Below are 15,152 nucleotides of genomic sequence, written 5' to 3'. Positions count from 1 at the left end.
CCCCTCGCTGCACGTTGTTATGACGACCAAGTCGTAAATCCGCCATGTTTTCCTGGTCGCGGAGTTGCGACAGAGACGGAGAGTCTGGACGAAATGAATGTAGAAAATAATAATACGGCAGAAACAGAAAGCGATCCGGCGGTACCCGGCAACATCATCACAATCCACACCACACTCGGGGACGAAGGTAAATGCACAAGTCGGCTTTGTTATTGCGGTTTGCATTCTCAAACGGTGAATGGTGGGAGCAGGCCCAATCCGCGGGCCTCCTCGTGTACTTTGTTAGAAAAGGTTGAGGTGTTCTCATTCGAGGATTTTGCGACGGGTTAAATGCCCAATCAATTCAGTAATGATATGAGCCAAGCAATTTTGTCAACTGCAGTTTAGCTGTGCATTCTAAAATAAAGTTTCGCAGATTGCCGATAACAGTATTCGAGTGTGTATTAATCTTTTATTTTGTAGGTACATGTTTCTCCACTTCTGCAGTGATGTTCGTGTGAGTTTACAGTTTAAAATCAAATCAAATATAAATCGACTCAGTATAAAATGAAATACCGTTGTAAGATTTGTCCTTCTTGATATATAGACAAGCCCGGCCACACTGCCTCCTAGCAGGTCCCGTTGTATTGGAAAGATATATGGTTAATTCCGAAGAAAATTACCTTAGTGCGTCATGGTACTGTTACTAGGAACAATTTAGTTATTATTTTATTTATTTTACAAATTTACCTAATTACACTGATATGATCGATTTAGACTTTCAGTGAACTCCCGTTTTACTCGCAAAAGATCAAGTCACGTGACAGACTCAATCGAAAAGTTGTAACTTGTGTCTTGTGTTAGAAACAAGTGGAGTCTCTCCTACAAATGTGCAGTACAAACCGCCGCTAACTGTGGCCTGAGTTTGGATCGGTGAAGTACAGACACTGATGGCTTCAAATAATGTCATTGCAACTGTGGTTTTCTGTGCCAAACATCCAGTGACTGCAGCAGCAAAGAGAATATGCAGTAGATGGCAGCAAAGGCCGTGGCCTGGCTTTGGTCTGGAAGAGGCCCCCAACGTTTAACGGAATGGAATTGCCAGACAGTGTAGCTTATATCTCATTATTTAATCGTTTTGTTTTTTTGTTTTGTTTATTTTCTCTTTAAATGCAGATGAAGATGTGCACAAATGTGGCCGCTGTCAGTGCGAATTCACCTGTCTGGAGGCTTTCATACAACACAAACTGCAAAACAACTGCCAGCGCAGCCATGAAGTTATGCCCTCCAGCTTGGGAAGCAAGCCCAGTCAAGAGGACAGCCAGGTAACATGATGGATAGTAAGACCAACAGGTGTCACACTCTATCATGAAGCCCTACCTATTAATTTTATTTTAGATAATAAATTATACAAACTGTACTGTGCATGTTTTTATGCCTTTATTTGAATGTCCTTTCGATGCATCACTTAGTTATTTTGCTAAAAATGTCACCCTGTATTACTGTTTTTTTCCTTGCAGGTTGTGCTGTCAGAAGGAATTACAGTTGCAGCTATAGTAGTGAATGATACTAATGTGCTGTCAGACAAAGTTGGAAGATCAACAACCATAGGTACGTTTGGGACTAATTAGTTCAAATAATTTAAAGTTTACTTTTAAATTCAAGAATCTGTCTTTTATATATTTTTTTTTTACAGGGAAAGACTAGGATGGAATCCTTTTCCATCCTATAAACTGAACCTTATTTTTTTTCAGAAGGTGGGAAAGCTAAAGCTGAGGTTTGTACTAGCTTGCAGCAGCACCAGGGTGAGGCGTCAAAGAGGGCTGGCGAGGACGGGGAGGGAGAGACCAGCCAAGACAGCACAGAAGAGGGCAGCAAGGTGGAGGCCGTGAATGCCAAGATGACAGTTAACAGAGACGGGCGTTATGTGTGCCAGCTCTGCAAAAAGACTTTCAAAACGGTTTGTTATGGTTGATTGCATTGAGTGTCATATCAATCTTGATTGAAACTCAGTTAGTTTTAGAGAAGTAGAAATGTATTTCCAGTACAGTAGTATCTATAATGCTGTATCAAAGTAAACGCATACATACATGTGTTATTTGAAGTATATGAATAATTAAACATACATGTTCAATATTTTAGGCCAATATCCTGAGAGCACATCTAAGTACCCACAGTGATAGGAAAAACTTCATCTGTAAGCTTTGTGGGAATGCCTTCAGGACAAAGGGCTCTTTGATTCGCCACAATCGACGACACACAGGTAAGTGATACCTCATCTAATTTTAATATAAAATAGTAATAATGATACTTAAATTAGTGGTTAGACACTGTCAAGGTGGCCATATGTATTTGCAGAAAATATCTTAAATAAATTTGAGGGCAAACTGCATAATTTATAGAAATTCATTAAATATGCTTATCAATTTTTTTTCTAAAGATAGATAGAATTAAAATGATTGCCCTTTTAGTACTTGTTGGTTAATGGATTAGTTGATCTCTTTGCTTGTTTTGCAGATGAGCGGCCCTATAGATGTAACATGTGTGGGTTATGCTTCAGAGAGTCTGGAGCGTTGACCCGACATCTAAAGTCTATCACACCTTGTACTGAGAAGATACGCTTCCACCAGTGCAAAGAGATACTAGTTCATAAAGATGGCCTTCCGAAAGGTCTGAATTCATTAATTCACTTTTTATTAAGTTACCTTGGGAAAACTACTGCATCAAATGATGTATTTAACAACAAATAAGTACATAATGTTTTTCTCTCTTCCACCTAGTGTCTAGTGATAAAGAATTTGATATTGTTCCTACTCCTTCCATTGATCCTATAGAAGTACAGCAATCTCTAATCAGTGTTGTGACTGACTCTGAGGAGAATGTTCTTCCAGAAGTCCAGGTGCAAATGGAAGTGGACAGCACTGAACAAACCCAACAGGTATCTCATAACAGTAACACAGTTTCAGTAAGAAATAATTGTAAATAAATTAAATATTATGACCTGTATACTTAAGCTATTGCTGTGCACTGTGCAGACCCCTGAGGTGCCTGAGGAGCCACAGAAGATAGATGGTGACAATCTGATTAGCCAGGCAATAATCAATTCAGGGATAACCATTGAAACTGTGAAGGATGACACTATGGTGAAACATACTGAGGAACCAACATCTGGAACAGAGGAAACTGAGGTTAGGATGGGCGAGATACAAGTCACGGAAGAGTGCGTTGAAACGGACACTTTGGACACAGTAAGTAGATTGTAATTTGTTATGTCTTAAAACCACTGCAGCTGCACTGATACCTTGGTCTTTTTTAGAAACACACTTTATATTTTCGAAGATGGTTCTTTTGGTTTGTTCTCGACGCATTCAACATTCAAGTTTTATTTTTTTCTTTAAGGAAAATTTCTAAGTGTCTTTTTTTTTTTTTTTTTTTTTAATTAGTTTTTCAGTTATTTTATAACATGTTTTTGACCGATGCATTTGATTCCCTTTTGTTTTAGGAATCCTCAAGCCGCCAAAGTGACCCTAAAACCTACAAGTGTCCACACTGTAATCGAGTCTTTAGTGGACCAAGTTACCTTCGTTTGCACATTAAAGGTCACTTGGGTAAGTAGCCTGTTCAGTTTTTGTGCATCTGTTAGACCAGCTGTCCAAAGATTTCATTGAACTTTGCATGGATGTTTGTTCCAAGAGGTTATTCCCCATAATGTCAATGAATGTCACAGTAAACTACGTTTTTTCATAATGTTTGGGTGAGCTAATCAGGGTTATATATATATATCTTGGAACTGCCTGTCCAGTGATGTTTGTGTTACTGATATACCTTGTAGTAAAAAGTCTAATTTTTTAGATTTACCTGTTTGCATGCAGCTCAACCCTTACCACATTAATGAATTAAGGGAAAACTAGTTAATAAACAGTGAGGATATCTTTTCTGTTTTGAGCCGCTGTGTTTAAGTAGTGCTGACGTTTTGTCTATTTAGGACATAGGCCATTTAAATGCTTGGACTGTGAGAAAGAGTTCATCACGTGGTACCTCCTGAAGAAGCACATGGAGTCTCACGTCAGAGAGAGACGCTTTAAGTGTGGGGAGTGCGGGAAGTTGTACAAGACCATCGGACACGTTAGGGAGCACATGAGGGCACACTCTGACGAGCGGCCCTACTCCTGCTCAGAATGTGGCAAGGGCTACAAGACTAAGGTAATGTTCTTATAGACAGGACAGTAAACATGGACTAGACCTATACCTTTATCGGGGTATTTATATATATATATATATATATATATATATATATATATATATATATATATATATATAGTAAGTACAGTTTTGTCTTCAGTTATGCCAATTCTAGTTTCTATGTTTTTCTTAGAACGCGTTGCAGGTACATGTACGGACTCACTTTAACGAGAAGCCCTACATGTGCCAGTTCTGCTCGCGGGGTTTCAGGGAAAAGGGCTCTCTGGTGCGGCACATCCGCCACCACACTGGAGAAAAACCATTTAAGTGTAACAAGTGTGGACGCGGCTTTGCAGAGCACGGCACACTCAACCGACACCTCCGAGCCAAAGGTTGGTGGCTTTCGCTGTTCGTTGAAGTTACATGTTTAAAAATGAATTAGTTTTGTTTGTGTTACACCATGATATAAATATGTGCAGTATTTTATTTGATATTTAACTAGAACTTGGTTTACGTGTTTAGGAGGGTGCTTTGCGGGAATGAAGGATTGTAAGCAGGTAGAGGTTTCTGAGGAAGACCATTCTGCAGACAATGTTGCTGCAGCCATCATCTCTGAAGACCCTCATACTGTTCTGGTAGAGTTCTCCTCTGTTGTGGCTGACACACAGGAATACATCATTGAAGTAAGTTAAACAAGAACAGCAGATACCAGACACACCTGTGCAGTGCAAACCCTGGTTCTTGGTATCACCATTCTCTCCAATTTTGAATAAACTCCAATTAATAGCCTCAGTTGTGTTTTATAAGGGCAGATATGGTCTGGTCTTACTTTTTATGGAATTAAAAGGCAGTGAGATTATGCACTTTGTACCTGAGATTTTAAACGACAGACATGTGACATTGTTATGAAATGTAAGTGATTTTGCAGATACCAAATAAATACAATTGCTATGCTTTTCTTGTCTAAGACACCAGGTGAATCGGGTGAAGACGTTGGACTCGTACAGGATGGCAGCCATCAGGTGAGTAAATATATTTTACTTTGGCTTCCATCACCATCACATTTCTGCTTTTCCAAACGCAAGATATTTGTCGCAACTCTTAACACTCACGCTCTATATTGTTCACGTAGGTTGGAAGCCACATAATGAAGGTGGTACAGCAAATAGTGAATCAAGCCAACTCCGGACACCAGATTATTGTTCAGAATGTCACAATGGATGAAAATGCCGGTATGTCTGCAGACTGCACGGACACCATCACCATAGCAACGCCAGAGAGCCTCACAGAACAGGTCGCCATGACGCTGGCCACTGCCATCAGTGATGGCACCATACTGACAACAGAGGGCAGCCTGGGTACTGGGGATGGGACTGTCACCATGGTAGCTTCACAGGACATTGAGGTAATGGAGCAAACTGAGGAGTATGTCATTGCTTCACCAGAAGTGGAGATTCAGACAGTCATCATTTAAGATTAACCATAGTTTATTGGATGCTTGAGATTCACTATTATATAAATTACTATTCTGTGCATAATGTCATATTTTGTTATGAAATAAAGTGGTTATACAGGGAGGCTTTAAGCCATATAATTGCAACATATTCATGTGTTTACACTGATTTTGTTACTCCATGATGTTAAAATAATGACGCTTTAGTTTTGTCTGCACGTGTGTACCGTCTTACACAATTACAGCTGTAATAGTCTAGTCCACAAGGGGGACCCATTCTCAGTCTTGGCTTCTGAAGTCACATTCTTCTGGTGAGCTGTGCAACAGCAGCTGAGTCAACACTGACACATTGAAGCAACTCATTCAGGGAATAGGTGACAAGCCTTCCAAAAAGAAAAACAACAATCGTGGTAGACTAGGAACAGTACAATGTATTGTTACAAAACAAAGAATTTAGGGATGGTTGACACGTGTTTAGTGGATTTGCTCATCCTTCGGTAATTGAAGTACATGCAAGAGCAATTTGCAGAGCCTGTATCTGCCACCCCCGCCTTATTTGCAAAGTAGTGTTCCATCAGAATAAACTGCTTGATTTTACAGTCAAGATCATCACGTTGCATGCCTTGCTGATACAGCTCTTGTTTATTATAACAGCGACACAGATGGATCTTTGACCTGGTCAAATATTAAATTGTTTAAGACTCAGGCCAGGCCAACTATTAGCCTGTCTGCTGCTGCCTAATTTTAACTCATTTAATAGGTTCTAATGTATCGACGGGAAATGCAACACATGTTCCAACTGTTTACCTTCAAGAATGATCCTGTCAGGGCTGTTGAAAAATCAGAATAGCAAGGACAAGCAGAGCTGAACTATAAATTAAATCTGGAACAAAATAAAATAAATAATAAAATAAGTTAAATCAGACTTTCCATTTGGTGGAGTTGACAACTACCAAAGCAGAAAAGGTACAATATTGGAGAATGTCACAGGAGAAATAAGTGCCTTTTAAAGAAAACCTGAAGATCCCAAGCAACATTTATTAACTAGCTTACATGGTCCCAGGAGCTCTTGCTTATTCCAGTCAAATCGCACCACTAAATATTTGATAGGTCAGAGCAAAAAGTCATTGCTATGCTAAAAGTAAAGTGGTTTGTTGTGCATATTGTTACATTTGTTTCAGGGATTATTGCTGTTGTATAATTACATGCTCACTACAACCATGTACCTAAATGTCAACATTTCTAGTACTGTAAATATGAATGTATTGTAACATGTACAAGTTCAGTTTTTGTTAACCAAAAAAATGAAATCAGTGTTACCTATGGCCTATCAGCCTTCTTACCTATACCTTGTCAGTGCTTTAATTAAATTATACTTTATTTCAATGGCTCATTTCTGTTGCTTAACATATTACCTTTTTGACCATAGGACATTTGTACCATTCTATTTCTCAGTGCCATTACCAAATATAGTGACAGAATTAGGTAAATCCACGTGGCATTTATCTGTTCAGTTTTTCATCTGAAATCGGTTGAGGAAGAAGTCACAAACTGAAAAACAATTAAATTAAAAAGGTTTATTTGCTTACAAAATGTATCGCCAATATAAAAAAAAAAAAAACTTTACTAAGGATATTTTTTTCACCAACCTTGATGATAAAGCTGTAAATGCCCTGTTTTATTTTTTAAATTGCCACATCCATATATACTTCTTACAAATAGTAAAAACAGGCAAGTTTGAACAGTTAAACTGAAAATCATGAATTTCTAAGTAGACATTTTGGCTAGGCCTTAATATTAAATTTTCATATGTAATACTTAACTTCCTTTCTTCTCGTTTTTGATAATGGGTTTCAAGATTTCTTTTAAGTTTCTGAAAGTTCCTCTAGAGTAAAAGCTGTGAAGTGAACTGTGGCTGTGGTGCTGCGGTGAAGGGTTGCAGTGCTGGCAGCCATGACTTTTTTTCTTGTACCACTCGTTAGCTGTCTGGTTGGTGACAGCGAGGTACAGATGGAAAAATGAGTATCCCAACAGCAAGAGGAAGAGGAACATCAAAAACCCCAACATGAAGACTATTCGTGGGAAAGTCAGGAACAGGTACTGCACAATAAAGAACAAACTCATCAATGCGTTTATACAGTGATGTACATGCTTAAGAGCAACTACTTTTCATGTAAAAAAAATATCAATAAAAAATTACAGTATTATAGACCAGTCCGAGGGCTGTACAGCCTTCTGGCTTTTATTCCAACAAGCTCTAAACTAATATAATTGATCTAATTTGTGCAAATGGCCATGTTTCATGTTTTTCAGGGTCTTTTGCAGTTGATTTAAATGCACTTGATTCAAAAGGTACACAACCTATGAAACACTGAGACCTGGACAAAAGTGTTAAATTTGTGTAATTAATCACATAATTAGACTAATTAAATAACAGAGCCCAGGAACGGAGTTTGACACCCCTATTATAGACCCTACTCAATTCCATACCCTTACAAATGGGACTGCAGCATTCCTGGAAATAACCATCCCAGATAAACTTGCCTGTATAACAAAGAGCAGCCCAACAGGCTGCTGGTACCCTTCCTCGTCAATGTAGGCTGCGCTCATCAGATTAGATTGGAGGACTAAGTGGAGGAGAAGCCCGATTGTTAGGACAGCGATGTCGGCTGCCATGGCTGACAGAGTCATCAGGTACAGCAGGAAGTATTTGGTGTTGAAGGCTCCGATGCAGTTGTTTACCCAAACGCAGTGATGATCAAATCGGTGGACACATCTGTTGCAAACTCCTGTAAATAAAATAAACAGGTAAGTATTCAGTCTGGTAAATTAATAAAGCAGTGAGCTAAAAGCTTGATCACTATGCATTTACTATGCTATGCAAAAAGAAAAAAACAATACACTTCCCTAATATTTAGTAAGTAGTTGTAAATCTATGGATTGCCTGTGCCAGTATTATTTCATATACACACACTTTTTTTGTAATGTGTCATTCTTGTAAAGTTTTCAGCACAAATTCATATAGCATGACAATCATTACAGTATTAACAGACTTCTCTAAAAAGTCATTCTTACTGCAATGCTTTGAGCGGGCAGGCTTTACCAAGACGCAAGTAGGACACAAAACACCCTGATAGAACATCACTTGGTCATACGGGTACACTCCCAGGAACCCCTCATTATTCAGCTTAGTAACAGTGCCTGCAAAATACAAAAATAGTTGAAGACATTACAAGAGGAAAATTGACCTACATGTGATTGTTACTTCTCTATGAAAAATGTACCAAGAAAACTTTTAATGTAAGTAAACCCCACCCCCCCCTCCCCCCCAAAAAATAAAACAGTCTATGCCACTTCAAGTGATCTAATGCTGAAAAACCTGGTACCAATAATGCCAAAGGCATTTTAGACAGATAGATTTATGCTTGCATAAAAAAATTTAAGACAGTCATGTTGTCCTTACCTGGGTCTTTGGTGCAGCACTGATAGAAGAAGTACATTTTCACTGTTAACAGCACATAGGGCACAATATAACTGAGACTTGGTAAACTGAATCCGATTAGGCTAAAGAACCGTCATGGTCATTTAGTAACTCGCACACACAGCTGCTTCTAGTATGAAGTGCAGAGTGAGGAAGTCTCACTCCTTCTCCTACACAGGTGTGTCCTCTTTCAAAACAAAATATATATATTATATATATATATATATATATATATATATATTATATATATATATAAAATCACAATCACTAATCTTGGTAGTTTGAATAACACAATCATAATCAAATGATATCGTATCTAAATGTGTACTATTTAAATTAAACACTGTTACCGTTTATGAAACAGCCTGTGGATAATTTGATTTGAAGCTGTTTGTAGCCTTTCAGGAACCAAATGAGAAATTACCTGTTAATGCAAAAGATGGAGTGATTAGGTATGTTTAGTAAAACAACTGAACGTTATTTAAATAGATTTTAAATGTAAACAGTTAAATGAAAACCTTTAAAATGTAACATTTCCACCTATTTACAGACTATTTAACAAATAGCTGACTGCTCCTGGTCTTAAATACTGCACCACTAATCGCTTCATTTGTCAAGTGGTTCATTTCTTCAACGTGTGACAATATTTTTACCTAATAAAGTGGCCATATCATCTAATTTAACAAACGAAACAAAAACTTAATTCACGCTCTTTAAGAAAATCAAGACGTATTGTACAGATTTTAGAAACAAAAACACATATTGTTCTATGGCCCACTATCCAGCTCCTGGGGAAAAAGCACATCTCTATGACAACAGACCACCAAGATGCGCTCAGCTTTGAAGCTGTTTCTATTTATTCAGGTTTTCAATTCGCTGCGAACACAGCAGACTTCATTGTAACAGCACATACAGCCCCCCCCCCCCCCCTTTAAAAAAAAAAGAATGCTGAATGCACTGAAGACTAATTCATCAGAAGTAGCAAGAGATATGCAGCAGACCCTTGTATTGCACTAGCATTTTGGATAGGTCCACTATCTAAAAGAGAAGCAATAGGTCTTCGGAAATGTTTCCCTCACAGATGATTCAGTTACCTAGAAAACATAATCTCTACAAGGCTGGGACTCTCCTTCTGCCCTGCAAAGTGAACACCAAGAATAAGCAAACAGCGGGGTGGAAACGTGCCTGTCTGAATACAAGGACAGACTGCGGAGGTTGCAAGTGTACTCTTTAGAATTTCATTTACTTTACATGCAAAATCGTTACTGCTTCCACCTCTTTACTGTAATAATGCCATTAAGGGTTTTCATGGAACATAGATTCTGTTTTCCTAAACTAGAAAACACTCTCAAAGAGTTTTTATTAATTTGCTGATTTACTCACACTGGTTAGATACACCAACAGCTTTTCAAGAGGAAATGGTCCTTTCCCTGAATATCTGCAGACTAGGGCAATGCACGTCAAAATAGATAACACGTAAATGAAGAACAAAGTAAGAAATTCCATGTTGCTACCTAAAAAAATAAAAAAATAAAAACGGACACATGCATATTACTAATAGAGGTAGGCAGGGCATTTTTAAGGACAAGATGTTATATTGCAGCTTTCACTCAAACGGTAAGATAGCAAGCCGAGAACAGTACAATCGTCGTGATACCCTATGCACATAAAAATAACACGTCGGTGTTACATACATGCCTAAACCAACATTGTTATTCTTTTATAGAAGCCGGTGCATTTTAAATTAATGGAATTGGTAAACATAATCTAAATACAAACCATCAGATTTGCGTAATCATAAGGATTTGTGTGGTACATAACCTATAATGTGCACCGCTAGATATGAAAACTCGGGATTTTGAGGAACATTGTCAAAGGCTAACGAACATTTTAACACTATCTACTTTAAGTTTACTGCAACAAAATACACGAGTGTAGGCCCGCCTCTTGTTTCCGGTTTCGAACAAGTCTAAATACCGTTTGCATGCAGGCAGTCCACTCACTAATACAAACAATTCAGTACCTATTCCTCACCTGTGTGTACTCTACGATTTAAAAAAAAGGGTCTACCGTCAATAAACAAACAAAAAAAGATACATAACACAGGTCTGCAGGGCAACATACACTTACCACCTTAAAAAGAAATAACTTTGTATGTTTAGTTATAAGGTCAACAAAGAGTCGAATTCCACGATAAAATTAATACGTTAAAAAATAAAATAAATTACTTTCTTTCGTTTTGCGAACAATTACATCGTGAATTTTTTTCCCCGAATACACTATGCGGAAGAGTGTAGAAACAGCCAGGCGCAGGTTTACAGTTCCCAAAGACCTCCACCCATTGGCGCCCGTGGTTGGTTGCGGTGTAGCTCTAGCGATGGTAATGTAAACACCTATCGCTCTGTACATGTTTAACTGTGTATTTGCCAGATGCATGGGTCGTACAGTTAAGCGATCACACTTTGAACCTATAGATAAAATAAGTTCAAGACACAGACGGTACTGTCTGTAAAGTTTGTAATGCTTCTATAATAGTTCACGTTTAAAACGTGCATGGTAATGTTGAAGTACAGTCAGACAACATTGTAAATGAGAGAAGAAATTAATTTTGTTTGACCAGTTTTTACTGTAAGGTGGAATCGCTTCATTGAAACGGAATTGTCTGCTGTCGTTTCATAAGATGTTTAAAAAAAAAAAAAAAAAAAAATCCAAAAACAGTGCACAGAAAAAGTGGCATTTTAAAATGCACTGAAAAGTTTTAGTATTATAAAACTGAAAATATTTATACAGAATAACGTTTTAACAATAACTGACACAGTACCAGTAGGCAACTTTATAAAATGCAAAGATATCTTTACAGTTCACGTGCAGTATAAACATTTACAAATAGCACATCAGGTTACTCTGTACTTGTAACTTAAAGGTCCATCCATATGGCTACCAGACATACTGTACAATGTTATTTATTTGCATAGAGCATGCAGTTGGGCTTGGTTCTCTCTGTGTGCTGCTGCAGGTGAAAATATTGCTCAAGTATCATGTGGAACCTTTATGTCAGGTATTTATTCTTTCAAAGGTTGTCGGGGACTGCTTGCATACTCAATGCTCTATTGGGTTACAGAGGCAGGATTGGATTAGCAAGGGAATATTGGACAGGTGGCATCAGGTTTTAACTGCTCCCAGATGTGAAGGGTTCTGCTGGCTGCTGGTCACTGTGTACAAGGGTAAGCAATTGCTTTGTGCTCTTTTTCGGAGTCCCAGTTTTTATAATGTATTAGCTTGCGCATACATGTATATATAATATGAGGCCTGCAAGGTATACACAGAGAGGCTGAAGGGGAACATTACAAAAGCCAATGGAATGTGGGGAAATGCCATTTGAAACACTAGTGTTGTCTACTTGTACCTGCAGTTGTATGGTTTAGTTTTAAAAGGGAGTCTTCTTTCCTATAAAATCTTAATAGTAATTATTTTATAAAATAGACATACTATTGGTGTTCTGTTGTACTTTTGTAATGTGTTCATTTGTGTGTGTGTGTTTTTTTTTTAATGGAGGATATTTTGTAGTGCCTTGTGGTGAGCAACCCTTAGTGGACGATCAGTGTTATGACTGTAACAATTTAATGCCTTCACAAATAAGCTCTCTTAGGCAACTGGCTCTTAGAACCCTTATATATACAGTACCTTGCTGACTTTCAATCCACTCAAAAAAGAAAAGCACCATGTGACCGGTCAGAGTTTGTACCACATACTCAGGCTTTCTTTCATTAACTCACACCTGTTGCTGTCGTCTAGTTACAGACTTCAGTCTTTCTTAAGAAATCCCTTAGCTGGCCTAGAGGTGCTGCTTCTGTTATGTGCTCTAGCTAGCCACAAATCATTACACAAATAAATACCTGTAAATCTGTCTTGAATAGTAAGAACACTCATTCCCTGTTTCTGTACATGTGACAGTGACTACAGTTCCATATTATGTGTGTTGAAAAAGAGTTTTGCAGAGGATGTATTTCCATATTCTTAAGAGAGAACATTTCAAACAAGCCCAAAAGAGAAATTACACCCCTGAATTCACACTCCCCTAATGTTATTTGCTGTACCACCACCTACAGCTAGAAGTCATAGTATTAAAAGTAGGTTAAGCCACACAGTGACAAGCAGGTTTTCAGCTAGAATTAATGAGATGTGTCTTCCTTTAGGGAATGTAAACCGGCAGTAATATTGAGGTTGGATGCCGTGTAACCAAGGTTAACAAAAATGCACAGAAAAAGTAGTATGGAAGCAGCATGGTAAACTTAAAATCACCACACCAAATTACCATGGTCAGCATATTATAGGGGTTGGTTCTGACAAAGTAAAACAATATTGCCCTATTACAGAACTTTGTGTCCCTCCTGCTAAGTGCTTGTCCTGATTAGCATCTCTATCCTCCAATGTATCTTCTGTTTCCTTCTTTAATCCAGCTTATCTAGCTCCAGAGCTTTAATTGGGCTTACTGTGCTTCACCCATAGCTGCTGCTTATATAGAAACAGCAATTAACAGCAGAGTGATTGGTGTCCTTCTCAAGCTTGTCACAATTTTTTTTTTTTTTTTCTGGGCCAATTCTGTCTTCCTCAGAGAGAAGTGTGTTTTTAGAAAAGGGGCCTTGCAGTATCTTTCTTGTGAAATAATTATTGAAGAGCCCTACAATGTGTCCCAGTTTTCTGATTAGAACTCTGCGACAGCACTGGCTGAATTCACCAGAGGTGCCGCAGGTACTCCATGATAAAAAATCCCTCTCTTCCAATCCTTTTTTTCACTTCATTTTTAAATTTTTTTTTTTATAAACTCGGCCTTTAAGATGTGCAGCAAGGCTGGCGTGATACCTTGTGCTTCTTTAAATACTCTTTTTAATAAAATACTGCCAAAAGCCAGCTGATGGCCGGCAGGAGAGCCCATTTTTTCCCTAAAGGCCTAAGGTTTAACTCAAAATGAAGAAGTTTCTAAAGAATCGGAAAGGCAGATATCCTCTGCCACAGAGCTCATCTGGGTCTCGTTCAGCGATCAAAGATTTCTGTAAGTGGATTTTCATTTTGTCTGATTTTAAAAATTGTTTCTGCTTTGCAAAGTGAACAAAAAGGCCTGATCTGTTTGTTTCATTTTCTTTAGCAGCGCTAGTAATTCCTTGCTTGATAGAGTTATAGTCAGTTTTCTGAGCAGATGCTACAGAACAGAGATAATTATATGCCTGCATGACTTGAGGAATATCCACATATGCTTTGAATTGCAAATTGTTTATTTCAGAATTATTGAGCTGTTTAGCAGTGATTCTGATATCAGTGAATATTAGGTTCATAATATGTTGTGTTTTAGGTGTAATTTACAAGTGTGCAATATGCATTTATAATGATTGTACATTAGTCTATTTGCTAAGGTGGAGTAATTGCATAAATAAAGGGTTATAAAGTGTTTAAAGAATGGAATGTTAAAACACTAAAGATTACTGATATGTGTCTGAGATTATTGTGTATTTAGTTTACATTTGATGGCAATTGTGGTATTTCTAGAAAGTGTTTTCTTTTTTTTTCCACATGACAGCGTTGTCTTTCTGGATTTTGAAAATAAACAAAGTGTTGTTATCGGATGATCTAATCCCTTGGGATTACATGATACACATCGCTAACCATGGAAGGGTACCCCTGAAATATTATATATAATATTATATATAATGTAGTTTAGGGTAAGGGCTAGCATTTGTATGAATTCATCTGATATTATAATCTTAAATCCATTGAAGTAAAAAGGTAATTTGATCTGCCATTAATAGAGCTGCTTGTAGTAATTCTCTTTATCAGTCCACATGGTGTTGCATTGGTACTTTGGAATACAAAACCCTTGAACACTGTGGATTAATCAGGAAGCAAACCCCCAATAATCCCTACAGTCAGCATTTGCATTGGCAGTGTTAACTGTAGCATTTGTTCATCCTATTTCATTGCTGTCATCATGGCTTCGGTTTGCATTCTGATTTCTCCTACTGCCCGGTCATGTTACCTTCTATTGGCAAGGTGTCATAGAGT

At 37.9% G+C, this 15,152-nt stretch overlaps 3 protein-coding genes across 8 annotated transcripts in view; 2 read left to right on the top strand and 1 right to left on the bottom strand.

Annotated features, from left to right (window-relative positions):
- The first annotated feature begins 13 nt into the window (after nucleotides 1-13).
- Nucleotides 14-6,005, top strand: LOC121330601 (transcription factor E4F1-like). 3 transcript variants are annotated; one of them, XM_041277233.1, is made up of 14 exons: nucleotides 14-187; nucleotides 1,156-1,304; nucleotides 1,500-1,590; nucleotides 1,737-1,939; nucleotides 2,122-2,242; nucleotides 2,497-2,649; nucleotides 2,760-2,917; nucleotides 3,015-3,227; nucleotides 3,482-3,587; nucleotides 3,965-4,182; nucleotides 4,355-4,553; nucleotides 4,684-4,844; nucleotides 5,130-5,183; nucleotides 5,294-6,005. In XM_041277233.1, the coding sequence occupies exons 1-14, from the start codon at nucleotides 94-96 to the stop codon at nucleotides 5,633-5,635; spliced, it is 2,262 nt and encodes a 753-aa protein (XP_041133167.1). In that variant the 5' UTR covers nucleotides 14-93; the 3' UTR covers nucleotides 5,636-6,005. The 3 variants fall into 3 exon arrangements, with proteins under 3 accessions (XP_041133167.1, XP_041133168.1, XP_041133166.1); XM_041277234.1 differs by having other exon boundaries at nucleotides 15-187; nucleotides 1,734-1,939; nucleotides 2,814-2,917; XM_041277232.1 differs by having other exon boundaries at nucleotides 15-187; nucleotides 1,734-1,939.
- Nucleotides 6,006-6,100: 95 nt separating this feature from the next.
- zdhhc4 (zinc finger DHHC-type palmitoyltransferase 4) lies at nucleotides 6,101-11,451 on the bottom strand. 4 transcript variants are annotated; one of them, XM_041277238.1, is made up of 7 exons: nucleotides 11,226-11,451; nucleotides 10,479-10,609; nucleotides 9,446-9,519; nucleotides 9,078-9,119; nucleotides 8,690-8,815; nucleotides 8,159-8,403; nucleotides 6,101-7,714 (listed from the first exon to the last, which is right to left on the bottom strand). In XM_041277238.1, exons 4-7 carry the CDS (start codon nucleotides 9,112-9,114, stop codon nucleotides 7,433-7,435), a joined length of 690 nt encoding a protein of 229 aa, XP_041133172.1. In that variant the 5' UTR covers nucleotides 9,115-9,119; nucleotides 9,446-9,519; nucleotides 10,479-10,609; nucleotides 11,226-11,451; the 3' UTR covers nucleotides 6,101-7,432. The 4 variants fall into 4 exon arrangements, with proteins under 4 accessions (XP_041133172.1, XP_041133173.1, XP_041133174.1 ...); XM_041277239.1 differs by having other exon boundaries at nucleotides 11,324-11,451; XM_041277240.1 differs by lacking the exon at nucleotides 10,479-10,609.
- A 2,369-nt stretch (nucleotides 11,452-13,820) lies between these two features.
- Nucleotides 13,821-15,152, top strand: part of LOC121331152 (delphilin-like) — a 34,925-nt gene continuing 33,593 nt past the window's right edge. The window contains exon 1 of the mRNA XM_041278365.1: nucleotides 13,821-14,148. Within this exon, the coding sequence (XP_041134299.1) occupies nucleotides 14,064-14,148 (85 nt within the window). The 5' untranslated portion in view covers nucleotides 13,821-14,063. The remainder of the gene's footprint in view (nucleotides 14,149-15,152) is intronic.

This window comes from Polyodon spathula, chromosome 18 (genome assembly GCF_017654505.1).
Source record: "Polyodon spathula isolate WHYD16114869_AA chromosome 18, ASM1765450v1, whole genome shotgun sequence".
NCBI lineage: Eukaryota > Metazoa > Chordata > Actinopteri > Acipenseriformes > Polyodontidae > Polyodon > Polyodon spathula.
This window is presented reverse-complemented; position numbering and strand designations above follow the sequence as displayed.